The sequence below is a fragment of the Eubalaena glacialis genome, chromosome 8, assembly GCF_028564815.1.
Source record: "Eubalaena glacialis isolate mEubGla1 chromosome 8, mEubGla1.1.hap2.+ XY, whole genome shotgun sequence".
In the NCBI taxonomy this organism is placed as follows: Eukaryota; Metazoa; Chordata; class Mammalia; order Artiodactyla; family Balaenidae; genus Eubalaena; species Eubalaena glacialis.
The window spans coordinates 58,371,634-58,399,466 of NC_083723.1; the positions used below are offsets into that span (position 1 = coordinate 58,371,634).

General features: G+C 38.7%; 1 protein-coding gene across 3 annotated transcripts in view; it reads left to right on the forward strand.

Moving 5' to 3' along the window:
- The first annotated feature begins 1,816 nt into the window (after positions 1-1,816).
- The window catches only part of CRPPA (CDP-L-ribitol pyrophosphorylase A), a 326,472-nt gene continuing 300,455 nt past the window's right edge, over positions 1,817-27,833 (forward strand). For all 3 annotated transcript variants that reach the window (XM_061197723.1, XM_061197725.1, XM_061197726.1), the window contains exons 1-2: positions 1,817-2,073; positions 13,451-13,727. In XM_061197723.1, coding sequence (XP_061053706.1) covers positions 1,817-2,073; positions 13,451-13,727 — 534 coding nt within the window. The remainder of the gene's footprint in view (positions 2,074-13,450; positions 13,728-27,833) is intronic.

The window sequence follows — 27,833 nt, forward strand, 5'->3', positions numbered from 1 at the left end:
TGCGCGTCTGGAGCCTGTGCTCCGCAACAAGAGAGGCCGCGATAGTGAGCGGCCCGCGCACAGCGATGAAGAGTGGCCCCCGCTCGCCGCAACTAGAGAAAGCCCTCGCACAGAAACGAAGACCCAACGCAGCCAAAAATAAATAAATAAATAAGTAAATAAAGGAGTTCCTTTAAAAAAAAAAGCGAGGTTTAAAGATCAATATTAATAGAAACAGTTATTTGATTGCTTTTCTGCCTCTGTAGGTAGACTCATTCATTCATTTATCCATCAATTAGTCAACATGTATTAATTGAATGCATACCATAGGTTAGATACGCGTGGTGGGGCTACAAAGTGAAATGTATTATGATGCCTACTTTTCGACTGAGTAAGTGATCTGACAAATTTCAAGTAGAATGGAGCTAAACGTTGATTATAATATAAAAGGAACAAAAATAAAACTGATAGTGATTTTAATAATAAGATCAAATCAAAAGACAATAAAAGTTGAAAATTTAAATCTTAATTTTGTATGCTTCATTCTAAACTGGGAAAATGGCTAAAAATACTAAATTGGAATATTATAATCTGATAATATTTTCAGTGCTTAAAAGACTCCTATTTTATGAATCTTATATTTACTACTGATGGGTGAAGATTGATAAATTAGCAAATATTTAATTATATATACTTCGATTGTCATTCATTCATTCAATCAGTAGCTTATTCAATGAATATTTATTAAACTTCCTTTATATTCCAGGACCTGAGGACACAACCCAAACCAAAAAAGTAAGGACCCAGCTCTCAAGGAGTTTACATTCCAGGGGCCTAATACAATCTGCTCTGACACTCCAAATACTTTAGTACACTTTCATGGTAAGCATTGCCAGCAAAGACAGTACTAAATAAGGGCATGATACGCTTCAGGCCTGGAATTTTTCAACTCTGGCTGTACTTCTGTGCAAAGGCCATTAGGTGTGCAATCTTACACAAGTTACTTAACCATTTTAACCTGATTTCCGCCTCTGTAAAAGGGGAACAGTAATAGCTGGGTTCTCCTGGAGATTAAATGAGATAATGTGTGCCGACTATTCAGCAATTATTAGTATTATCGCTTTGGCTCAGTGGTTCCAAAAAAACGTGCCTGCTCATTAGAATCACCTGGGGATATCTTTAAACTCTCAGGCCACACACCAGGCCAATTAAACCCAATCTCTGAGGGTGGGACATAGGCGTCAGCATTTTTTGAGCTCCCCAGGTGTTTCCAATTTGCAGGCAAATTTGGGAACGGCTGCAGTTTGGCTTACTGATATTTCATAATAACATTTGCCCATCCACCTGTCTTTACCCGAGATGGAACCAGGATGCCTCATGAGCGAATGAAAGCCAGATAACTAAGGTGCACATTTCTCTGTCCCATCTCGTGGCTCGCATCCAAATCTCTTCAAGGGGAGAGGGATGGGAGGGAGTCCTGACCGCTACTGCCTGCGCACAGCTGTTAAGGTTTAAGGAGACCCTTAGGCATATAGGGAGGGCTGACACTTCCACCTGCGGCGACTGCTGGGCCTGCCAGAGGAGAAGCCGAGAGCTGGGAAATCCAGCCCTTCCGGGGCGCTGGGCTCGGGACAGAGGCCGAAGACGCGCCAGGAGGGAAGACCGGCAGCTGGATCGTCCCCTGGGGCCGTACAACGGCCTGGCCCGCGCGGCTCGTGTGGGCGCTGTCTGTGTGCGCGCTTTGCCCTCGCCCGCCCTCCCCGCTGCGACCCCAGCCTAGGGCCGGAGAAGAGCCCAGGCGCAGTGGCCCGAAGCGAGCAGGGCCCGCCCCGCCGCCATGGAGTCATGGCCGCCAGGCGGCTCTGGGCCCGCGGAGGCCGGGCCTCGCCTGCGCGGCTTGCGCGGCGCCGACCTGGCGGCCTCGGCCTCCTTGCTGAGCGGGGCCGGGGCCGAAGCTGGGTGCAGCGCGCCGGCCGTGGCGGCCGTTTTGCCGGCGGGGGGGAGCGGGGAGAGGATGGGCGTCCCCACCCCGAAGCAGTTCTGCCCCATCCTGGAGAGGCCGCTCATCAGCTACACCCTGCAGGCCCTGGAGAGGTAATGCGGCGCCAAGCGCGCCTTGCGGTCCCCGGCCCCCTGCTCCCCGCCCTCACGCCCACGGCAGCCCGCGCGCGGCACCTGCTCCAGTAGCTGTGCTCGCGCTGGCACCCGCTCTCGGCGGACCGCGGGGCCAGACTCCACCCGCTCGGTCATTCGAGTTCGGGCTCCATTCCCGCTAGCCCTTCACGGAAGGGGAGCTCTGGCCCTTTAACAGACGGGCGCGGAGCCCGGGGCTGCCCCGCGGAGCCCTTTACTGCTCCAGCCGCCGGCCTGTGGAGCTGCCCTCAAGACTGACTGGGTTAGCGCGGGGGACGTTTAGTTCTAACCCCGGGGCCTGTGGGGACTAATGGGAAGCTGGTTTAGGAGTCTCCCTGTTCCTGTCTCATATTCTCTCTCACGCTCACTCTTCACTCTCAGCGGCTGTCTCCGCGCATGCGTGGATGATGAGTTGCAAATTAGGTTAAAATCTAGTTGCAAACTAGATTTTACTTGCAAATGTAGTTTTATGGGCCTTTGGTCATTCTTTTTATCAACTAGTAACAAATATTAACTGAGTATCTGATATGAGACATACTGTGCTAAATACTAGGTAGTGAAGGTGGACCGAGAAGCAGGATTTAATCCAAACCTTTTGATGGTGGAAACGGATTTAAGGGCGCTAACTACATGCTGTATCTTCGAAAACGGACTAGCTGGGGAAATGGAGGGAAAAGGAGTGGGATAAGGAAGACCAGGGGAGTAGTAGTGAGGATCGAAGGAGGTGAAAAGGAGGGATATGTTATTTTAGCTCGTTTTTAGCCGTGTGTAATGTGGAGCGTGGGGTGAGGCTGGAGGGATGGGAAGCGGGGGTGGGGGGGAGTACAAAGGTCCACATAGGTGTTGCTATGGTGTTTAAACTTATAGAAGCCAGTGTGGAGCTGTGGGAATATGTTTTCACGTGGATTGACATGAAGTGTTTGCTTTAGGAGGCTTTAATGAAGACGAAGCTAATGAGGTTCTAGTCAAAGGACAGTAGCATGTTATCCAGAAAACAGACCCCTACTTCCCACGCTTTCACACACCCCAGAAGCCAAAGGCCCCAGTTGCTTTGCATATGGTAATTTTTCCAAATGACACTATTCAGAAAGTAAGTGGAAGTGTAAAGACCCATAATCACCTTTGATTCGTGGCTGGTGGTTACATGTGAAACTCATACAAACATTGAAAGAGTTCCAGGTGCTTCTTTCGGTTCTGTAGTTTTCCATTTCTCTGAGTAGTTGATTCATGCTCCTCCAATATTCCAGTGTCATAGATATTGTGACAACGTAGCTCATTTATGCAGGTAATATTAGGGGACACAATAGAGCTCAGCCAGCAGGATCTTTATGTATTAAGCATTTAGATGTAAGGGAGTGCAGACGTTTCTACGTTGAATTTTCCTTCATATGGAAAAAAACCCCCCACAAAACTTCTGTATTTGCAGTTTTGCCTCTTCTGAGGCAGCAGGAGATAGGTGGATATTAAAAAATATTGATTTTAAAGTACAAGAATGTTCTGGAAAGGCCTTGTTGATGTAAAATAAGATGGAACACTTCTATATTTACTTAATTTGATCACAGCAGTAATAAAATCCTAATAGCAATAGTAACTAATCAAAACCTCCATTTTGAAATACTTCCGGGATCATTCTTTGTAAACTATTACAATGCCTGAAGAATTTATGGAATATGGTTATTTTGGAGTATGTCTCAGGAAATCCTTGGAAACCTTGCATCACAGGGGTGTATCTATGGGTGCTTCTTAGCCATTTGCCAAATGAAAGCCCTTCTATTGGTAAAAGATGAGCTCCGTGGACTGCTGATAGTTTTCCTAGAGTGTGGTGCTAAAAGGCCTAGGTCATTTCATCCCGAAAGATAAATTATGGAAGTTCCTGTCTTTTGGAACTGAGAGTCAATGTAAAGAACTAATGAGGATTCAGAAGGAGGTTACCCCTGAAGTTTGGCCCCAAAATGGGATAGGGAAATGCAAAAAAAATGACTAGTTTGGTTTTCAGTTAATGCCTTGTAAACATTTATTTCTACTCATTGACTTACCTATCCAAAGCAAGTAAAAATGTATAGCCATACAGTCTGTTTTAACAGGCTCAAGGAAGCAGAAACGTAAGCCTTCAGGTAGAAGAGCTGTGAAGGAAGCAAGTTGATTGAAGTCATAGAACCTTGGAAAGACTCAGCAGTTAAAAGTACTAATTAAGGTAAGGTAGACAGAGAACAATTGTCTACAGCTGTAAAGGCAACTGGTTGAAACCTTCAAAAAGACAGACTCCCAGAACCCTGTCAGAACACTGGAGGCTTAGCTTCAGGCTCAGAACCAGCACAGCCAATGGCAGAGTGAAGAGCTCCATGGCCATAGAGAAATTAAGAGCCAGATTCTCATTTTCCAATGAGATCCTTAGCACTTAAGGTAGACTCAAGGAAGTACTTTACTTTTCAAACATGCTACGCATTAAAGCACCTGTCTTTGCATAACTGAGAAGTTGGAGGAGACATTGAGAGGTTTGTCTTGTGAATTGTCTGGGACTTCTTATTTTTCTGCTTCAGTTGAAATGGGAAAAACACACATTTTCTAGTTTAGCCACGTTTTACTTGTGTGCCATTGAAATTTCGTAAACTAATTATCAGATGAAATGAGATTTAAAAGAATCTCTGAACCCTCAAATCTTAAACATGTTGGCTAAAGGCTTTCATTGGACCAACGGAGGCTCAAAGTCCATCTGAACTAGTTGTGTGTGTGTATATGTTACAATTAGCTTTTATATGTGTAGAAGAATATATATGTTTATATGTTCACAGAGTATATTGAGATTATGCAACTTGTTCAGATCTGTGCATTACAGGCATTATACTAAAAGGATCAAGTGTAACTAATTTGTAGGTTGTAGTAAGAACAAAGGTCTTCAGAAGTTGACTAAAAACATTTCTAGGAGTTTTAAAATTTCATTTTGGCCTTTTAGGGGGAATTAAAATATAAATTGAACCACAGATTATAACTTGAAGAGAACTTTGATTTTTCTTATTTTGTTAACAAGGAACTGAGGTCAAGGGTATTAATCCTTTTCGTAACTATTTATGACCTGAGTTTGCAAAAGGAAGCGTTGCTTTAAGAAATCATGTGGCAGTGGTATTATTGGCAGGGGCCTAAAGCTCTGACAATTCGGTTGTAAAATCTGCTCACAGTTGATCAACTGATATCTAAATTTTACTGGTTAAAAAAAAAATGTATTCCCAGGTCTGAAATAGGAAGTAAAAATTCCTGCTGGCAGTCTAATTTCTGGCTTCAAATATCTAGGGAAAGAAAGTGTTATTAAGGAGAGCTAGTTAACCTGGAATAGCTAAATAGACTCAAATGACAACTACAATGAAAGCAAGTCAGAGAGGCAAACTTTGGCCATGCTTATTCAGACTCCTGGTGGCTGTGGACTAGGTGGGAATTTCTCTGACAATAGATTTGAACGAAGTCAGGCACAGCCCTTTCCATAGCTCACGAGGCTTCTTGAGTTCTTGAGGACACTGCTTAAGATGTTTCTTGATAAGGTTTCATGCTCATCAAAACCTGTTATTATAAATTGGCTTCCCAGAGAAATCTTTTATAGGAAGAAAATATGCTGTTGCATTGATAAAGAACTTAGCGGATGTTGTGATAGTAATGTGTATTGTTGTATATTAATACGTTGGCATTCAAATTCATGTTTCAGAGCCTTTTTAGTTTGGTTAATGTGAGTTAGGCTCCTCGAGTCTGATCAATCCAGATGAAAAATTCATTTTGTCAATTTGTATGTTCTGGAAACCATGGGTTTTGTGATTGAGACTGGGTGGCTTTCTTATTACTTGGAAAATCGATGAAAGTCCATTTTTAGTAACTGTTAAAGACTCCATGGTGTTTTTCAGTGGATTAACTTCTGGTTTATTTGATCTTCTGAAAGTTTTCTTTTAATATTTTTTGTGTACTTAGAAAAATTGTTCTGTCCTACTGTGTTTCTGAAAACCACTGCAAATTCTGTTAGAAAAAGAGAATAGAAAGCATAAATGTTAATTCAAATGAGCAATATTGATTGCTTGAATTAAGCTGAAAGTAGGACTAGAGTAGGGAAGACAGGAGAAATATTTAGAAGATAGGAATTGGCAATTTTTAGTGATTAATTATACTAAGGATTCAGAAAAAGAGATGAATTTAGGATGCTTTGGAGTGATTGCTCAGATATATGAATTTGACTTAAACATTTTGTCTGGATGCTTCATTAATAAAAGGGTTAAGTCTGAGTCAAGGGAAGGAAGAGGCCTGTATTGTAGAAGAAATAGAGTGGGACTGTGTTTTGCACAGGTCAGATGATTGGAGATTTCAGTTCCCATTGGCCCCCCTGTGGCTACTGTGAGACAAGAGAGAAGACCAGGACGGGTAGTCTGGGCTTGACCAGTGGAAGCCTTCATGGGCCATATTAAAGAGGCTTGACATTGTCAAGGCAGTCAGGAGCCAGCCCCTTCACACCAATTCGGTATTTTCCTTCTAAAATATCAGGGTGTTTATGGAGAATGAGGAATCTATAAATTATGGCCACAGTACAATCCCGAGGCCTAATTTCCATGACAACTGTCATGTCAGTGAGCCACAGCTGTCACTGTCCCTTGGGGCCAAACTTCTGCAGCCTGGGTGAGAGCACTTAAGGAGTGTTAACAGGGCCTGATTTTTCCATCTGTTTTTATTTATTTATTTTAAATATTTATTTATTTGGTTGCGCCGGATCTGTAGTTGCGGCGTGCGGGATCTAGTTCCCTGACCAAGGATCGAACCCGGGCCCCCAGCATTGGGAGTGTGGAGTCTCAACCACTGCGCCACCAGGGAAGCCCCCTCCATCTGTTTTTTAAAAACATTTGTTTAAATCTACTTTCAACTGATCTTGTTGAACTGTCTGAGCACAATAGACCTGTAAGTAATATTTATTTTTAAAATATAATACACATATTAATAGAAATATATTATATTTAAATATAATATTAAAATATTCTGGGAGAAGAGTACATCTGAGATACTGTATTTTTTCCTCAAAATGTCGGTAGGTGTAATGGAGCTTGAGGTTAGGTTTGTATTTGCCTATGGAATGTGCTAGGAAGGAAATACTCAGAACTTGATAAAATCCAGCTACAGGGGGTTCAGTGTGGACTTGCCTTCAGCTAACGAGGTCGACCAGATTCATTTATTCAGCAAATATTTGTTCACTAGGCACTGTGTGAGGTACTTAAGGCCTTTCTTAGTGCCATGATTCTACATATTAAATTTTAATACTGTAAAAGGCTTTTAATTCTATAACTAGAGAAGTATGTGAATAAATCCTTCGAAACACAAACAAGTACTTATAAAGGCTTGCAAGTGCTGGATGTATGCTTGGTTGCTGAACAAAATAGCATAACAAGCCCATTATCTCTTAAGAGTTGTGTAAAACAGCTTTCCGAACTTTTTTATTGTGACCTGTTATAAGAATTAGATTTTGCTCATGACTCAGTGACACATACTTAACTACATCCAACATATTTGAAAGAGAATTTCATGAAAACAATCTGTCCTTGCTATGCATTCGAATTTTACTATTGTATTAATTTCTATTGACTCAAAACTGTTAGTCTTAACTTACAAAATTGATTTGATGATACTCTAATGGGTCCTGAAATCTGCAGTTTGAGAAACACTTGTTTAAAACATTTTTCTATTTAGAGCCTCATAAAATTGCTTCAGATAGTCTTAGGCCACGAGTATATCTGTCTAATCTATATCTACTTTTTTGGACTGCTTTCTGTTTGATGGAACATAGGTAATCATTTTATAGATATTTTTAGGCATTCCAGTAAAATTGGGATTGACCTTTGGGAGTTCATTAACTCAGATGTTTGAATGACTACTGTCAAGCAACGTCCTATCTTTCTCCCTCTTCATTATTCTATATTTTAACATTTAATTTCATGTAATTTTTGGTCAAAAAAGCAACATGTCTTTAAAAGTTGCTTTTAGCTGATTTTTCTGATAGAATAGACTATGGAAAGTAAAAGGTGATAGGTTAGGGCACAGGTTAAGCTCTTGCCTTAGAAAAAAATCCTGTCCACTGATATAGTTGAACATGTACTTAAAACTTCTCTATTTAAAAAAAAGCAAACTTAGTGTGATGTCCTATTAATAAACTAAATAGATTTGATTACTTTTAAACTTTTCTATAAACTCAAGAGCACGTTTTATTCCTAATTGTTTAAGCTTCCTCTTATCTATTCATTGATTCATTTAACAGATACTTCTTTTATTTATTCATTTATGGCTGTGTTGGGTCTTCGTTTCTGTGCGAGGGCTTTCTCCAGTTGCGGCGAGCGGGGGCCACTCTTCATCGCGGTGCGTGGGCCTCTCACTATCGCGGACTCTCTTGTTGCGGAGCACAGGCTCCAGACGCGCAGGCTCAGTAATTGTGGCTCACGGGCCTAGTTGCTCCGCGGCATGTGGGATCTTCCCAGACCAGGGCTCGAACCCGTGTCCCCTGCATTGGCAGGCAGATTCTCAACCACTGCGCCACCAGGGAAGCCCTAACAGATACTTCTTGATACATAGTCTGTGAGGTCAAGAATTCTGCCGGTCTTTGTTATTGGATTACCAGTGACTAGTATAATGTCTGGCAAATGACAGATGCTTACTGGATGTTTTCTGAATGACTAAATGAACACATGAATGAAGGAATACTTACTTATGCTTAAACTGTAAGAAATAAACTTGACCATTTTTTGACCACAAATGCAGCATTATTGTTCAAAATAAATGAATTGCTGGGGACATGACGATCCAGACGTGATTTTTTTTTTCTCTCATGGATTTTATGACCTCTCAGTGTTAGTGCTTCTACAGAGGTTTATAGTGTGAGCTCCAAAGTCAGACTGGAGTATACCCAGGTCCCTTCATTTCCTAGCTGTATAATCATGGGCAGGTTACTGCCTCTGTGCCATCTGTGAAATGGAGATAATAGTGATTTCTTTCGGAGCCGATGTGACTGTTAAGTGAAATATTACAGACACATGCTCCAAACAGTACATGGCACTTAGCCAACAATTAATACATCTTTGTTGCTATTGCTGCTATTAATATTACTGAAAGCTTGGTATGTGCCAAGCCCTGGGATATAGTCTTTGCTTTCTGTGAGTTGGCAGCCTAGTGAGGGAGGTAAAAATGAAACAGTATGATGCTTGATAAGACTCCCTAGCGATAAGAGTACTCTGGGAGCTGAGAGCAGAGATGCTGCACCCAGAATGTCAAGGAAAGCTTGCTGGAGGAGGCCACATCTGAACTGACAGCTGAAGAACAGTAGGACTCAGCCAGGAGAGGGTGGGGGTGGAGGAACGATGAGGATGGGGGATAATGTTGAGAGGCAGAGGAAGCAGCATAAGCGGAGACCTGGATGTGAGAAAATGTGGCGGTCAGAGAAAGAGGGGCGTGGCAGAGACCAAGTCATGCAGGGAGAAGGCTGAGATCAGGTCTTGAAGTGTCCTGTTCAAGAGCCAGCAGGGGATGGCCTAAGGTTTACACTTGAGAGAAGTCATCTAGAAGTGGTAAGAGTGGATTGTGCTGATTAAGTGAGAAGGAGGAGACGAGCTAAGAGGCTATTGCAGAAATAATGGGAGAGATGGCTGCCTGGGTCACAGCTGTGCCAGTGGAGACAGAACCTTGGGAAACCTTACATCTAGGGGGCACTGAGGAACTGTCACTTGCTAAGGACTTGGTTAAGCACAGTATAAGTTGTAAACCATGTAAATAGAGTAAGTTCTAGCAGTGTTAAATTTGCAATGATAGACGTGGGGGATGGATGGATTACAAAACAAAGAGCAACTTACGCTTGGTCATATTCCAGAATCCTCTTTATTGCCTGTTCAGATAACTACATATTTTCTGGTCTGGTATTCTGTGAGTGGTGTTGTTTGCTTTGCTTTGCTTGCGATTAACATTCCCCCAAGGTGTCTGACAAAACATAAGTAATCCCAGTCATCCTTGGAGCCTTAGAAACTAGAAATCAGAGTAAAGAGTCAAACTCATCGAAACAAAACAATCAACAAACAATATTGCATAGGGACGGCATTTTCATTGATTTTCGTTCTCTCTTCAGGTTGATGAGGAGAGCTTTCTGTTTTCATAATCCTTGAAACTATGCTATGTTGTAAGATGCTGGTAGATGAGACAGACCAAAATCATTTATTGATAAAACAAATAATTATCGAGTACCTACTAGGCGTAAAGCAATGGGCAAAACTGATATTGTCCTTGCTATCATGGAGCCTACATTCTAGAAGATGGAATGTTGTATTTTGATGAAAAATGGTCAAAATATTTTTTTCAAGTATTTTTTGGCATCAGATGGCAGTATAGGAAGATAAAGTACGATGTATTTGTGTATCAGATCCTTCTGATGTTTTCCATATGAGACAGTATAGAGTGTGAGGATTACATGAGTTAAAACATGACTAATGCTGAAGACTTAGCTAACATCGATTAACTTACTATTTCATATTAATTGATAAATTATTTATTTTGCCAGTTTTTCTTACTGACTCAGGAGGATTATTACCTCTAACTCAGGAAGATTACCATCTCTTAAATCTCATCCACAAGCACCATCTGATAGACAGGCTGCCATCATTGTCTTGCTCGGACTTCAGCAGCAGCTTCCTACCTGGTCTGTCTGAATGCTTTCTCTACCCAATCTATTCTCCATCTTGCACCAGAGTAAAGTTTATGCTCTTAAATTAGAAGTTGCAATCACACCTGTAAACATTTCCATGGAACTAAGTGGCTTAAAGCAACATAAATACATTCTTAAACTTTTCGATGTCAGAAGTCAAAAAATCGGTTTCACTAGGCTAAAATAAAGGTGTTAGCAGTGCTGTGTTCCTTTTGGAGGCTCTTGGGACAATCCATTTACTTGCCAGATGGCAATCCATTTACTCTTTCAGGTTCTGGAGGTCACCTGTTTTCTGGGACTTATGGTCGTGTGTCATAATGAGTGTTGCATTTGTTACCACATCTTCTCCCTCGACTCACTTGCTTTTCTTTCACTGTTAAGGACTCTTGTGATTATATTGGACCCACCAGATAGCCCAGGATGATCTCCAACTCAAGATCCTTAACTTAATTACATATAGAAAATTCTTTTGATAGGTAGGGTTACATATTCACAGGTTTTGGGAATTAGGTGATGGACATCATTTGGGGGTTACTATTCTGCCTACCACAGTTCCCATTATGTCATTGAACAGCATAGAATACTGGGGGAGGTGAGTATTAATTTGAGTGTAAATGTCCTGCATAAAGTTTTTCTCTAGATTCCTATTTTTTAAGATTAAAGACTAGAACCCCCTAATAAGGCCTTGGAGGTCTCCATGGCCTAGCCCAGCCCATCTCTTGTCTGGTTCTCCAGCCTCTTCATGGGCTCTTCTCCGTGCTTAAAGAACTCCCCTCCATTTCCTCCTAGTTTCTCAGAACCTTGCTACGGCCTCTGCTTAAACCATCCCTCTCTCTCTCCCTCCAAATCCTTTTGCCTATTTTCCTGCCTCTTGCCACTTGAAGAGAAAACTCTGCTTCCTTAGGGAGCATTATCTTGGCCTTCTCTGTGCTGGTCAAATATTGTGCTGCATGCAATCCTGGAGCCTGGACCTCTCCTTCACAGCAGTTTATTGCAGCTTGCAATTGCTGGTGTTCTTTGTTTTATCTGTAAGCTCTGTGAAAGCAGTAACTATTTCCATTGTATACTCAATTCTGATAATTTATTCAGTGCTCGATAAATATTTGGTAGAGGAATGGACTTAAAATGAAAGGATAGTGTGCCCTGAAGTTTTGGTTGTGTGCATCAGTGTAGTGCTGTCGTAGCCACAGGCAGAATGGGGTTTTGGGTTATAGGAAGGGTTTGTTCAACAGCAGAAGGTAGGAGATGGTTAATTATTGAGTGAAGCAACCCAGTGTTTTTCATTTATCGATAGTTAATTTCATTACTCAGTAATTTTCAGACCCTTCTTTCATCTCTTTAAAAGTGAGTATAAGACTTAACTGTCTAGCATGAACATGTAGGCTCTCAGAGGCTAAGAATGCCATTAAATTTTAAAGTGGCCTTTAATCAGAGTTGATATCATGGGCCAGAGGCAGTTTTCCTGGCTTGGGCCCGTCAGCTGTGGAACTTTGAGTGTATAATCACGTTAGCCTCTGTTAACACTGGTCTTCAAGAGAATTCTGCCCAACTTTACTGCAGCCCCTGCCACTCAGCGCTGTGGACTGTTAGTATTTGTATGTCAGTAGGTCTTTAAGAAAGTGTTTCAGAACAGAGAAGAATTGCTTTGCTTTGTATCTGACTCAGCAGATGAATTCCTTTAATTTTATATTTCATTAAAATATGAGTTTTCTCTTTTATTTGAGCCTGATTTATACTTATACAAACTTAATTAGCATAGTTTCCCTATTTAAGCTAAAACATTTCACCTTGATATAGGCAAAGTTTAGTTCAGCTATCCAGCTTTGTTGCCAAATCAATGGACTTCTTGAAAGAGACAGAACTTGTGGAATTCAAAAGTGCTTTGAGTTGTTCCTATTTAATGGAGAGAATTATTTGGGGAAAAAAAAGCAATTTAAAAGCATAATCTTAAATTTTTTCTCTCAGTCTACTGATGAATATGCTAATTGTTTAAATTTAACTTAAGAAATCTGTGATACATATCTATACCTAATCTATGTTTTGCAGTATGGGTACTTTCACACTATGTATTGAAAAATACTACTTATATTTATATTCATGTTTCTACAGTATGAAAAATTCAAATTCTTAATCAACCCCTTTACTAGACATGATTAAAAATGCATAACATTGACTTAGTTAATAGCTTTGCTTTTTTTTTTTTGTTCCTGCCTTTTTTAAAAAATAATTAATTAATTAATTAATTAATTTATGGCTGTGTTGGGTCTTCGTTTCTGTGCGAGAGCTTTCTCTAGTTGCGGCAAGTGGGGGCCACTCTTCATCGCGGTGCGCGGGCCTCTCACTGTCGCGGCCTCTCTTGCTGCGGAGCACAGGCTCCAGACGCGCAGGCTCAGTAGTTGTGGCTCGCGGGCCCAGTTGCTCCGCGGCATGTGGGATCTTCCCAGACCAGGGCTCGAACCCGTGTCCCCTGCATTGGCAGGCAGATTCTCAACCACTGCGCCACCAGGGAAGCCCCCGCTTTCCGTTTTTAATGTCCCTATGAAGATGTATTAGTAGTAATTAGTAACTCAGTTTTGTTACTAGCTTAACTTTAGTTGTTTAAGAATCAATTGATAACGAAATGTGTGCATACTTTCCTTATAGAGTATCTTGGATAAAGGACATTGTTGTGGCAGTCACTGGAGAGAACATGGAAGCAATGAAGTGTATTATTCAGAGGTACCAGCATAAAGGCATCTCTCTGGTTGAATCCGGAGTGACCCGCCACAGGTCAATTTTCAATGGATTAAAAGCACTGGCGGAGGATCAGCCCAACCGTAGACTCTCAAAGCCGGAAGTAGTGATTATCCATGATGCTGTGAGACCATTTGTTGAGGAAGATGTCCTCCTTAAAGTTGTCACAGCTGCTAAGGAACATGGGGTAAGTACTGAAATACTTCTGAGAACGGATAAAAGGGGCAAACGCGATAGCACATATTCATTTGCTGGATTTTGATGGAATTATAGTCAATATTTAAATGTCAAGTTAATTAAAATGAGCAAGATGACATAAGATGTTATGCTAATTTGTTTTAGGAAGTTTATATTATTATAGATCGTGAGACTGTTCTGGAACTTCTTTTGCTAGGTAGTCATTTATCGTAATGTAATATGAGCTATTTGGAGGATAATGCAATAATGTCATTAGAGTATGGATATGAATGGATGGACCTTAGCTGCATATTTAATTTCATTCCTTTACCTAAAAATGCCTAAGAGGGACTTCCCTGACATTCCAGTGGTTGGGACTCCACGCTTCCAATGCAGGGGGTGCAGGTTCGATCCCTGGTCGGGGAACTAGGATCCCACATGCCGCGGCATGACAAAAAAGGAAAAAAAAGCCTAAGAATCTTGTAAGAGTCTAGGAGCTATGTGACTTAAAGCAAAAAAAACCCAAACAAACCTGGCTCATTTCACCCAATTTTTGTTTTAATTTTTTAGAAGTGGTTTATTTTTTAGCACAAACAGCCAGGCAAGATTTTCACACCCCTTAAAGTGAATAATCTTAGGATGACAGGATTCTGTGTTCACTTCTATTTCACCAAAATAAACACAGGATAGCAAAAGATCTATTGTAATCTTTGGAACATATTTGCTTTTTAAAATTACTGGGTAAAATCCTGTAAATGACATAATAGATACTAAACTTAAGTTTGCGGTCTAAATTTGAGACTTAGTGAAAATTCATGGCCCAGACTTAGTATAGTATGATAGAAATAGGCTGTGGAGTTGGACAGACTGACGCCCAATTCTGTTTTTCTAATTAGTAGTAGTATAATATGTTCAGCTTTCTCAACTTCTTTGAGCTTATTTTCCTTTTAAAAATATAGATGCTAACTTGTAAGGTTGCTTTTAGGATTGGAAATTGTATATATGTTAACTACATAGTAAAGTGCTAAGTATTTAAAGTGGTATTACTGTAAGAATAATTATAATATCTCAGATAATATTTTCCTTGAAAGATTGTAGACCAATGGAAGGAGTCATCTAAGCCTTCCTAGCCATCTGGGTGGCCAGGAAGTTATAAAATACTCAACTGGGAAAGATAGTCTGATTTCTATTTAGTTATCTATATGTATTTGGATTTTCATTTTCAGGAAATTGCTCCTAATTTCATCTCTCTACAACATGAATTTCTTTTACATTTAGACCTATGTAAGAATTCCACAGGTAAAATGAAACATTTTTCTTATCTTTAGTATAACTTCTAAGTGGTATTTTGATGTAGTGAAAATTATGGCTCAGGAACATTAGTGACCACAAAACTTTCTCACGGCTCCTGTGTTTCTTGTGACCTCTTCCTCTTTTCCAGGCTCCTAGATTGTGGAAGAGACAATGTGGCCAGGTGCAAGGGTGATGAGGAGGAATAAAAGAAGAAAGGATTTATAACTTTTAAGAATCTGAGTGAAACTTTACAAGTTTGAAAGTTCTTAGGGAAGACTATATAATTTGGGCAGTTAGAAAGTCTAAGGCATACCCATAGTACAAATAAATTATGGCTCTTTGCCTATGTTACCTTTTGGGAAAATAGCACTTACAACTCATTGTGAAAGTCAAACATTTGGGTTTTTTGCGTATTCAGAGAATTTCTAAGATTGTTTATAAAGTGATTCTTTTGGTAGTATGTCTGAAAGGCAAAAGACTAATTTGCACCAATTAATACGCTGAGAATATCATTTAACAGGTGACTAATAAAACATGTATAGCAGCTCGGTGGTTTTTTGTTAGTTGCAGATTTGTCAGAATTGCTTTTAGACTCTAATTTTCTTAAGTTGTTGATCAGAATATAATTTGCAAGATTCGGTCTCATTATGCCTTCTAAATAAAACAAATTATGTTTTAATTAAATCTGAAACTTTCCAAATACATTGAAAAGCTGGTTTAAAGCAAAATCTTTACAACGAATTTAAGAAAACTTCAGAAATTTGGTGTCTAAGAAATACTGCCTTGTTTTTGATGGTGTTAAGGGATAATTTTCATAAGTGTAAAATCATTATTAGTTTCATGCAGTTATAAGGAGCATGTTAAGGAGTTTATTGCCCTAATTAATGAGGGAACCAGACAGATGTTACAATTGAGAGGAGAACAAATTTATATGGAATAAAGGAATGTTGAAATTAATTCACAAATACACAAAACTTTTTTTCCCCACGGGACGAGGGGTGCCAATTGAACCTTCACTGGGCAGAATCTATTGGCAAGTTTATAGGCAAGAATGATTTTCCATTTACTATCAGTTATCTATAATTTATGAGAGTTGTAAAAGAGCTCAAGGGCAATGAAAAGCTGGTTTCTGCTAATCAGGAAGGGTTTGCTCTAAACAATACAGTTTTCAATTGGGGACACTTATTTTGCTTATTCTCATTTCCTTAGAATGTTGAGGATAGTGACCCAGTAGCCTCAGGAAATTCAGGCACTACTTTCTGCCACCTCTCCTACCCTGTTCTAAATTTTAGTCCTAAAAACAAAAACACAACTAATTGAGATGTACTACTAGTAGTTGAAGTTCTTGAATTGGTGGCAAGTATTGGCATCGTTTTAACCTCAGGTCAAATTGCAGAAAACTGGTCTGAATTAAATTCTCTAAAGAAAGTAGTGAAGATTTTTGCTTAGAGCTACCAGACAATTGTTTGCCTGGGATTCCTTTGAACTCATTCTCCTTTGTTATTTTAAATTGTGTTTTATAGACTCTCAACTGATTGTCCTGTGTTCTTACCTCTTAGTTTTCAAACCCTACCCAAAAAGGTCCCTTTCAGATAAATCATTTTCTGAATAAATGAGACACTGTGACAGCCCCCTGGTGGGTATGCAGGCTTAAGATAACATTGATATTTTAACTCACATTACATTTTGGTTAAAAAATCCAAGTTAATGATGATGTACTACTTCAAGAGACTAAGATGCCCCAAAATTAAGGCTGACATTAGGTTGTCTGCATATAGGGGCTCAAAAGTGTTGCCAGGACCCCAGTTCTTTTCTCTGTATGCTCCGTTCTTGGGTTCCACAGAGGCAAGATGACTTCAGTAGGGCAGCTTTTATCATTTCTTTTACTTTTGCTTTTCATTTATTTTCTTTTACTTTTATTTCTTATTTCTTTTACTTTTGGTAGGGTTGGTCAGAGTATGAAATTCTAAATGTACAGTTATTTTTTACCCAGTACCTTGAAAATATATTATGCCATTGTCTCCTGACTTTAATATACCTTTGAGAAGTCTGCTAACCAGTCTGATTGTATCACTTGAAAGTAATCTGCCTTTTCTGTCTGGTTGCATGTAAGAATTTTTCAGGTTTTGTGCAGTGTCTCTGGTATTTCAATATATGAATCTTTTTTCCCTTGCTTTGGATTTTTTGTCCTTTATGAATTTTATGGTTTTTAAAAATCAATTCTAAAAAATCCTAAGCGATTATCTTATTGAATATTGACCTTGTCCCGTTTCCCAACAGACAGCTTTTTTTCTTCTTTATCCATATGCATCTATATATGATAAACCTTATCCTGTCCTCATGTCTCAACTTTAATATTTTCTGCTTGTTCTCGTGGACTGCCTCATGGGTAATTTCAGTTTTCTATTTCATTCTTCAGTTCTAATCTTTTGCTTAAGGAGTTTTACAATTGTAATAATTATCAATTTCTAGGAGTTCTGTTTGGTCCATTTCAAATGTGACTGGTCTTTTTCTATTTTGCTTTTCTGTTTTGTCTTTCAGTATTTAAACGTTTTATACATTGTAGCTAATAGTAATTCTTGGTAGTTTAATTCTCCAGCTCTTCAATTCTGTTCACTTTTTCTCATGATGATTGGTGTCCTCCTTTGCACTTTGGATTGTAAGCCCATGTTTGGCAGGACTCGATCAGCAGGAATCCTCTGGGCATGGGATGAAGGTATGTTTCTGAAACATGAATTTGTGTTCCCTCTGCCAGGGATCCCAAGGGCTTTTCCAACCTGCAGCAACTTTTGTCAATTCTCGGGTTGAAGTTTTGTAGATCCTATGGTGGTGTTAAAACAAATTTCAAACACACGTATAAAGTATAGATGATCATTACCACTTCTCAGAGAAGACTATTCCCACCCCCAGCTCACCCTCCTGCCCACCCCGCCCCAAATCCCAAGCCAGGACAGACAATTTTGCTTTGTCTTTCCTCACTGAGGGCACTTTTTTCCAGTCTACTCTTTAAATGAGTATATAGCTTCTCATGGATCTTTGAGGGCTACAGTTCTAACCAACCAAGTAGCACAGGCTCAAGATCTAATTCCTCATTCCGTCTCATTTGTTAAAACTAAAGCCTCTTGTTAACCCAAAGGTCTCTGCCATCTTACTTCCTTGGTTTCTGGCTATCATGTTAGTTCTAGGGAGTTTTCTTGAGAGTCATACTTTTAAAGTTCTTTTTTAAAAAGGCACTTTTAAAAGTTACTTTTAAAAGCTGTTTATGAATTCTTCTGCATTTAAAAAATTTGTAATAGGTTTTTCCAAGGTATGTGGTCTGCCATGTTGCCAAAATAGGAGTCCTTTACAAGTATGAAGTACTTGTATATTTCTGCATAATTATAAGTCAAGAGATGTAGTTATAAGGACATTGTTATAAGGGATATGTTGGAAGGGTAAAATAAGTTGGAGCACTGAAAAATAAAGATGTAGGGAGAATCCTTTTTAGAAGGACTAATAAGCTATTGCATATACTCTAAGAACTGCCAGTGAAGTCTCATTTTCAGTTCATGCTATCAGTAGAGCAACCTCCTAAAGACTTGCTCCTGAGGGAAGATGTTTAGTTTAGTTACTTGCATATGTTTCTTTCCTGAGCTCTCTGTTTTTGCATCTCTAATGATGTTTTATCCTCTCCTCCCTAATCAACTTCTTACAGTAACAGTTTATATTTATTGCTTCTGCTTCTTCATCTCCAATTTATTGCTCAGTGCATTGCAATCAGTCTGGCCTCTTTCCCCTCTGACTGTTCTGCCTAAAAATCACCTGTAACTTTCTAATTCCCAACTAAATACATTTTTAGTCTTTTGTATAACAAGGAGTTTGACTGGCTTTTGTCCCTGGTTCCTTGCAGGGTGAATAAATCCTTGAAATTTGTCAAGGGTCTTCGTTTTTCATGAGCCCATTGGATCTCATTTGAGCTTACGCTAATAAGTTGAGATGACTCAGGATAGGGGCTGGTTACCAGCAAGACCAATGGAGCTTTGAACCAGCTGGATTTTTGGGATGAGAGGAATGGTGCTGGAGACTGAACTCAGTCACGTGCTCAATGGTTTAATTAATCATGCTTACGAAGTGAAATCCCAATAAACTCTGGACACTGAAGCGCAGTGAGGAGCTACTTGGTTGGTGAACAACGAGGTGCTGAAAACATGCTGCTCCCTGACTGTTTGGGCACCATAGAAGCTCTGTGTTCTGGTCTCCCCCAGATCTCACCCCATGTGTCTCTTCATTTATTTATCTAGTCTGATTTGTATCCTTTGTCATAAATATGTAATGTAAGTAATCATAATCATATAATCATAATGTGATAAGCATTTTTCCTGAGCTCTGAGTCATTCTAGTGAATTATTGAACTTGAATAGAGGTTGTGGGAACCTCTTGAATTTGGAGTCAGTTGGTCAGAAGTGTCGGTGGCCTGGGGAACCCCACTTCTCTCTGGTGTGTGAAGTAACGGCAGTCTGGTTATGAACCATGGGTTTATGCTAACTCCGGGTGGCTGACATCAGAACTGAGTTTTAGAGTACACCAGTGTGTATAGAATGCCTTAAATCTGATAGTGTTAACTAGCTCTTCCTTGGAACTCTTGCCCCTACCTTGGCTTCTGTGACTTTATTCATTCCTCTTACTTTTTTGATCACTCACTTTTCAGATACTTCTTCCCATCCTTTAAATAAGGTTCCTTTAACTTTTATTATCACCAAACAAAGTATTTCTGAGCAATCTAAATCATGCCCACAATACTTAATATTGTTTAAATCTACATACAATAAAATGCACTTTTGGGGAATGTACAATCTGAGTGTTTACACCTGTAAAGATTCTTATAATCACCACCACAGGTAGGACACAGAACTGTTCTAACATTCTGAAGAATTTCCTCCTGTTGCCCTTAGTATTCAGACCCTTGTTCCTCTAACCCCTGTCAACCACTGATGTGTTCTCCGTTCCTGTATTTTTGTCTTTTCCAGAATCCATAAATTGAGTCATACAACATGTAACTTTTTAAGACTATTATTTCACTGGGTACAACACATTTGTATGCACCTATTTTAACTCCCACTGACACACTGTCCCAAATCTCTCTCATTCTCAGGCTTCTCACTTCTGAATTCCAGACCTGCTGTGTTCAACTTCCAGCTAGATAGAACCACTTAAATTTGCCTTTTTCAGTGTCTCTGGAATCATGTGCAGATTGGAATTCATTAATCCTCCCTGATATCTTTCCTTGAATTTCATCCATAAGTAAGAGGGAGCTACTGATTTTTGAGGAGGGAATAATAAGACTTGAATTCTACAAAGATGACTGTCTGCCTTGTTTGGTAGGTTGACTAAAGGGAGAGTTTGAGGGAAGTGAAATTTGTTTGGGATCTACAGTAATGGTGCAGCTGAGTGATGATGAATCCTATTTAAGCCAAATGAAATGGAGAGGGAAGTAGATTGTACTAAAATGTTCAGGGCACTGGACTGCCTGGGCTTGACTAACGGTGTGGTATATGAGCCATAGGAAATAAGGGACATGTATCTTGTGTGCTTTTCATTTTTCTGTTCCCTGAGGTAGTCCTCATCTCTTCTCTCTAAATCCCTGTGTTCCTGCCCTCCCCACCCTTGCCTCCAAGTTTCTGTGAAATTAGGGTTTAGGCACTGATTTTTTGCTTGCCACATCTTTACAGACCTATTTATGGAAATGACATTTGCCTAAGGGTTATGACTGCCTGGGACCTTTTCCGCACTGGTTCATGATTTATCTTATCTTTTCTCATAAAACAAGGTCTCCTATACTTCCTGTATTGGATTTTTGCAATATGTAAAACAGGGACTTTTTGTATCTGAAAGCAGGCTCCAGGACTTTGTTTCTTCCTATATTTGAGTATCAACCTGGCACAAGGTTTCTCAAAGTTGACACGATAGACCTTTTGGGTAAGATAATTCTTTATTCTTGGGGTGGGGGGGCTATCCCATGTGCTATAGCATAGTTAGCAACATTAGTTTTTGTTGGAAAATTGTTAATCTGAAGAGAAACAGTGGAATTTATATAATGAGAAATTTTGACATGGGGTGTGTGTGGGATCTCTTAGGACTGTGCAGCATGACTATTTAGCAATGATGAACAACACTTTGGAAATTCTGCTGAAGTTAATGTGTATGTATGCATCAAGAATATACTTTCACTACCCAGTTTTATAACTTTATGCAATGTATTCTGGACTGTTTTTTATTTTTAAATTTTTATTTCATATTGGAATATAGTTGATTTACAATGTTGTGTTAGTTTCAGGTGTATAGCAAAGTGATTCAGTTATACGTATACATATATCTATTCTTCAGATCCTTTTCCCATATAGGTTATTACAGAGTAGTGAGTAGAGTTCCCTGTGCTATACAGTAGGTCCTTGTTGATTATCTATTTTATATACAATAGTGTGTATATGTTAATCCCAACCTCATAATTTATCCCTCCCCCTGCCGACTTTTCCCCTTTGGTAACCATAAGTTTGTTTTCTGTTTCTGTTTTGTAAATAAGCTCATTTGTATCATTTTTTTAGATTCCACATATAAGTGATATCATATATTTGTCTTTCTGTCTGACTTCACTTAGTATGATAATCTCTAGGTCCAACCATGTTGCTGCAAATGGCATTATTTCATTCTTTTTTATGGCTGAGTAATATTCCATTGTATATATGTACCACATCTTCTTTATCCATTCATCTGTCGATGGACATTTAAGTTGCTTCCATGTCTTCGCTATTGTAAATAGCTGCAAAGAACATTGGGGTGCGTGTATCTTTTCGAATTATAGTTTTCTCTGGATATATGCCCAGGAGTGGAATTGCTGGATCATATGGTAACTCTGTTTTTGTTTTTTAAGGAACCTTTACACTGTTCTCTGGAGTGGTACAACCATAGGTGTGTGGGTTTATTTCTGGGCTTTCTATCCTGTTCCATTGATCTATTATTTCTGTTTTTGTGCCAGTACCACACTGTTGTGATTATTGTAGCTTTACAGTTTAGTCTGCAGTAGCTAATTCCTCCAGCTCCATCCGTCTTTCTCATGATTGCTTTGGCTATTCAGAGTCTTTTGTGTTTCCATACAAATTTTAAGATTTTTTTGTTCTAGATCTGCAAAAAATCCCGTTGGTAATTTGATAGGGATTGCATTGAATCTGTAGATTGCTTTGAGTACCATAGTAGTTTTGACAACATTGATTCTTCCAATCCAAGAACATGGCATATCTTTCCATCTCTTTGTGACATCTTTGATTTCTTTCATCAGTATCTTACAGTTTTCAGAGTGAGCTCATCAATGAATTCAGTAAAGTTGCAGGATACAAAATTAATACACAGAAATCTATTGCATTTCTATACACTAGCAACGAAAAATCAGAAAGAGAAATTAAGGAAACAATTCCATTTACCACTGCATCAAAAAGAATAAAATACCTAGGATTGGATTGCTTTAAAATAGAGATGAAAAAATCACTTAACAGATATTTGGCTCTGTATTTGGAAATTTGACATAAAGTAGAATTGACCATGGCTAGTAATCACTTGATCTCTGGGTGGTTGTGATCATGATGATCCACACTGAAGGTCAGAGTTCAGTCCTGGGTGGGGGTCAGGTAATAAGCTCTCCTGGGCCAAATGGATCCTTTATTATCTACTCAAGAGAAAGTTTGGTATTGATTTAAGTCCTATGTCTAAAGAATGAGTGAGTTCCGGAAGAAAACAGTGAGTTCTGATTATTTCTTGGGAAATGTTGACAAAGGTTTAAATTAAGACCAGGGCAGGTGGTGAACTACTTATTCCCTGACTGCCATGGTCTGAGGTGAAACTTGATCTGTTTCTGATGCTAAAGAAGCTGATATGTGAAAGGCTTTTGTTTTGCTTAATTACCTGAAACTATCTGCCCTTGCAAATCTGTTCAATTAATTACTTTAAAATGAAGTTTGAAAGGGTAGATTAAGGAAAGATGAGTATACCTAGGGATTAAAGTTTAGTACATATCCAAGTTTATCTCTGATCATATTAGGTTTCAGATAAATGGTATTACTCTAATTCTCCAGAATTAAAGTTTAGTGTACAGCGGGGGCTCCTTATGCCTTTGTGCTGCATATTCAGGTTTAGGGATACTTTGTAGTGATAGCACAGTTTGGACAGGTTTTTCTAAAACCTATATTTCTATACTGAATGAACTATAGATTCTTTCCTCATAAAAGGAGATGGGAAGTATTCTACTATAAAAATGTGAAATAGTCAAAATCTCATAATTGGCAATGATTAGCTTTGAAGATGTTATTCTGTAAACATTTATTAAGTAGTCTCTGAATAAAGATAACTCAGCTAACTGAAATTGTAATTACCTAGTCAGAGGATTTCTGTTGTAGAGTGTCATAATTAGCTTGAATGCAGATGCCTGAGGAGGGATGCATGTTAGTACCTGCTGTGTTGATGGATGATAAGCATTGTTCAGTTTTGCTTTTAAAAGTGAACAGGAGAGGTGGTGTTCTTTATTCGTATTGTATGATTTGTATCTAAGATGTTTTCCATGCATTGATATGTGGAAATATTTGATAGATTAGCCTGAGAGGCACGTAATCACTGTGGTGCTGAGCTGTTAAGCTTCCAGTCAGAGCTCATTATGCCAATTCCCATGGAAACAGTGTGTTTGATAACGTGGGAATTACATTTTATAAGACAAACTTCTCAGATAGCTGTATTTTAGAGGCAACTCACTTTGTCCATACTTGGACAGCAGAGGTATTTTCACTTGTGACTCTTTTCTTCGGCTTTTTGTGTAGTGAGACTTAGGAAGCTGGTAACCACCTTGTGCTTTCAATTGTCTTTATGTTGTGTTACTTTCCAACTGATGTTTTAGCTTCCATAGGAAAGAACCTAGTAATTTCTGCAATATACTAATCCTACCATAATGACATCTCAAAAATGAATGATCTCTGCTCTTGAAGTTAGTTTTCAGTAATCAAAATGAGGGTCCATAAATACACATCTTAGAAATTCTCTTTTTAAAAATACCAAAAACCGGCAGAGAACTTTGGACACTTGCAGATCTACCACATGGTATAATAAATAGAACATTACTGGTCACTGTGAAACTGTCCCTGCCTTGATCTTGTTTACTCCTCCCAGATGGATAAACATTATTTTGAGCTTTGTTTACTTGCCCTTGTCTTCAGTTTTGTAGCATGTATCCCTAAAGAACATACTTGTTAGATTTTATTTTTTTGTTGAGGTATAATTCACATGTTCATATGATTTTTAACTGTTTTGTATATATATTTTTTGCCCAATGTATTGGGGGAAATGTATTCACATTAATCTGTGCATCTATAATGCAATCATGATCACTGCTTCATATGTCACAATTTATCTGTTTACAGTTAGTGGACATTTATTTTTAGTTTATGCTAATATGAACATTGCTAGCATGAACAGTGCTACTCATGTCTTCTGGTGCACATGTGCAAGGATTTCTCTAGTCAAGATGTGTGCATGTTACCAGCCTTACCAGATGATGCTGAATTATTTTCTAAATTTGTATCAGTTTACAGTCACCAATAGTGTATTAACAACAGTTTGTTGCCCCACATTCTCACCATCCCTTGACACTGTTAGACTTATTTTTTTCTAATCCAGCTAGTGGAAAGTGCTTTCTCTTTGTGGTTTAAATTGGCATCTTATAAGTAGGTTGGGTATTCTTCATATATTTATGGGCTCTATGTGTTCTCATTGAATTGCACATGTAAATCCTTTGCCCCCATTTCTAGTTCTCAAATAACCACTGGTTTGTTGGGGTTATTCTGGAAACGAATACTTTGCAAAGTATATGCTTTGTAACTATTACCTCCCTTTTAAAAATTTCTTTTTAAAATACTGTTTTGTGATGAGCAAGCATTTTTATTTCAATATAGCCAAAATGACTAATGCCTTTATGGCTCTTGATTTGTGTGGGATCTGAGAGAGTGAATATGGGTGCCTTGGGTTCAGATTGTGTCAGTAGAAACAATGAAAAGTGGGCAGATTTGGGATATTTTGAAGCTGATGTTTTGCTGATGGTTTGGATAGGAAATATGAGAGGAGGAGAAATCAATGACCTTCAATGTTTTTGGTAAGAACGACTAAAAGAATAGAGTAGACGTTTATGTAGATGGGAACATCTGTAGAGGAGCCAGTTAGGGGTGTGTGGTATAGGTGAAACCAGAACTTGGATTTTTATAGTCCGGTTGTGTGTTTTGATCTGAATGGAGATGTTAAATAGGTATTTGGATGTACAACTCCAGATTTAAGGAGAAATATCTGGGCTGGATTTATAAATTTGCAAAGTCTCGTATAAGATGGTATTTAAAACTGTGGGACTTGAAGGGGTTACCTATGGAATGAATGTAGCTAGGGAAGTCTGAGGTCTGAGTTCTGGAAATGCTTTCCATTTAGAAGGAGGATATAAGGATCTAGGATTTAAAGTGTGAGAAGATGAGAGAGTTTGCTTGGTGATAATGGTTTCTGAAAACCAAGTGAACAAATGTCCTCAAGAAGATAAAGAGCTATCCATTGGATTTAGCAATGTGAGGGTCATTGTGAGCTTGAAAATTTTATTTTGTGGAGTTGTGGAGATAAAATCCTAATAAAAGTAGACTACAGAGCACATGGGAGGAGAGAAAAATTACAGATAAGGAATAGTATAGTATGGACAATTGTTTGAAAGAGTCTTATTTTAAACTGGTACTAACTGGCAGATGTATGATCAATGGAAGACTGATTTAATGATGGGAGATGTCACAAAATGCATGTACTCTAATGGAGACAATTCAGTAAAAGAATACAAAATTGAGGCAGGACAGAAGACTATTGCTATAGAGACCTACAGGAGAAGGAATGGATGCCAGTAAGTATGTGGAGATGTTGGATCTTAGAAAAGAGGTAAGAAATTTTTTGTAGTTCTTAGAATGTTTTGCACTTACTGAGTATATTTAAATATATTGCACTTTTGTTAAATATATTCCTAAGTATTCTTTTTGAAGTTACTATAAATGAATTACTTTTGGATTGTTCCTTGCAAATATATAGAAATAAAGTTAACTTTTATATATTAATCTTGTCCTCTGCATTCTTTTTTTTTTGTTTTTTTTAAAGATGTGTTTATAATGTGAATGATATATCTAGTATAACATGCTGTGGTTTTTTCTTTTTTTTAAAGAGAGTGGTTGCTTGAGGATAAACAGCTAGTTTTTTTAAAAAAATTAATTAATTAATTAATTAATGGCTGTGTTGGGTCTTCGTTTCTGTGCAAGGGCTTTCTCTAGTTGCGGCGAGCGGGGGCCACTCTTCATCGCGGTGCGTGGGCCTCTCACTATCGCGGCTTCTCTTGTTGCGGAGCACAGGCTCCAGACGCGCAGGCTCAGTAATTGTGGCTCATGGGCCCAGCTGTTCCGCGGCATGTGGGATCTTCCCAGACCAGGGCTCGAACCCGTGTCCCCTGCATTGGCAGGCAGACTCTCAACCACTGCGCCACCAGGGAAGCCCCTCCTCTGCATTCTTGCTAAACTAGTTTATTAGTTCTAATAGTATTTTTAGTGGATTCATTAGAATTATCTATGTATAAGATTGTGTCATCTGCAAGTGAAGATAGTTTACTTTTCTTGGATGCCTTTATTAGATGTTCCTGCATAACTGCCCTGACGAGAACTTCCAGTACTTTTATTAAAAGTGGCAACAGTGGACATCCTTGTTCCTGACGTTGAAGGGAAAACATTAAGTCATCACACCATTAAGTATGATGTCAGCTGTGGATTTTTTTGTAGATGCCCTTGATCAGATTGAGCAAGTTCTCTTCTGTTAGTTTGTTGCATGCTTTTTTCATGAAGAAGTGTTGGATATTGTCAGATACTTTTTCTGAGTCTATTGAGATGTTCATGTGTTTTTGTTCTTTATTAATATGGTGTATTACATTGAGTTTGTTTTTTTTGGTATGTTAAATTAATTTTGCATTCTTGGGATAAATCCCACTTGGTCATGGTGCACAATACTACTTACATGTTGCCAAATTTGGTTTGTTATCTTGAAGATTTTTGTGTTTATATTTTTCAGGAGTATTGATCTGTAGTTTGGTTTTTTGTGATGTCTCTGGTTTTGGTAATATTGGTCTTAAAGAGTGAGTTGGGAAATGTTCCCTCCTATTTTTTTTGAAATAGTGTGAGGAACTGGTATTGAAAAAAATACTTTCATTATAATTAACCAGTGAAGCCATCTGGGGCTGTGCTTTTCTTCGTGGGAAATTAAAAAATGCCTAATTTTCTTAAAGGTCTATTCAGATTTTCTATCTTTGAATTAGTTTTGGTTGTGTCTTTCTAGAAAAATGTAATTTTATCTGTTACCTAATTTGTTAAAATACGCTTGCAATTTTCTTACTCCTTATTTCTATAAGGTTAGTGGAAATGTCACCACTTTCATTCCTGATATTACTTATTTGAGTCTTATAAACCTTTAGCTAAACTAGAAAAAAACTGTTTAATCTTTTTCAAAGAACCAACTTTTGGTTTTGGTTTTTCTCTATTCTATTTTCTGCTCTTTGTTTATTATTATGCCTGCATTAGCTTAAGTGTTTCTCTTTTTTCAGTATCTTGAGGTGGAAGGTTAGGGTTTTGATTTTGAAAATGTCCTTTTTTATTTTTTATAGCTACTTTATTTATTTATTTATTTTTAGCTGTGTTGGGTCTTCGTTTCGTGCGAGGGCTTTCTCTAGTTGCAGCAAGCGGGGGCCACTCTTCATCGC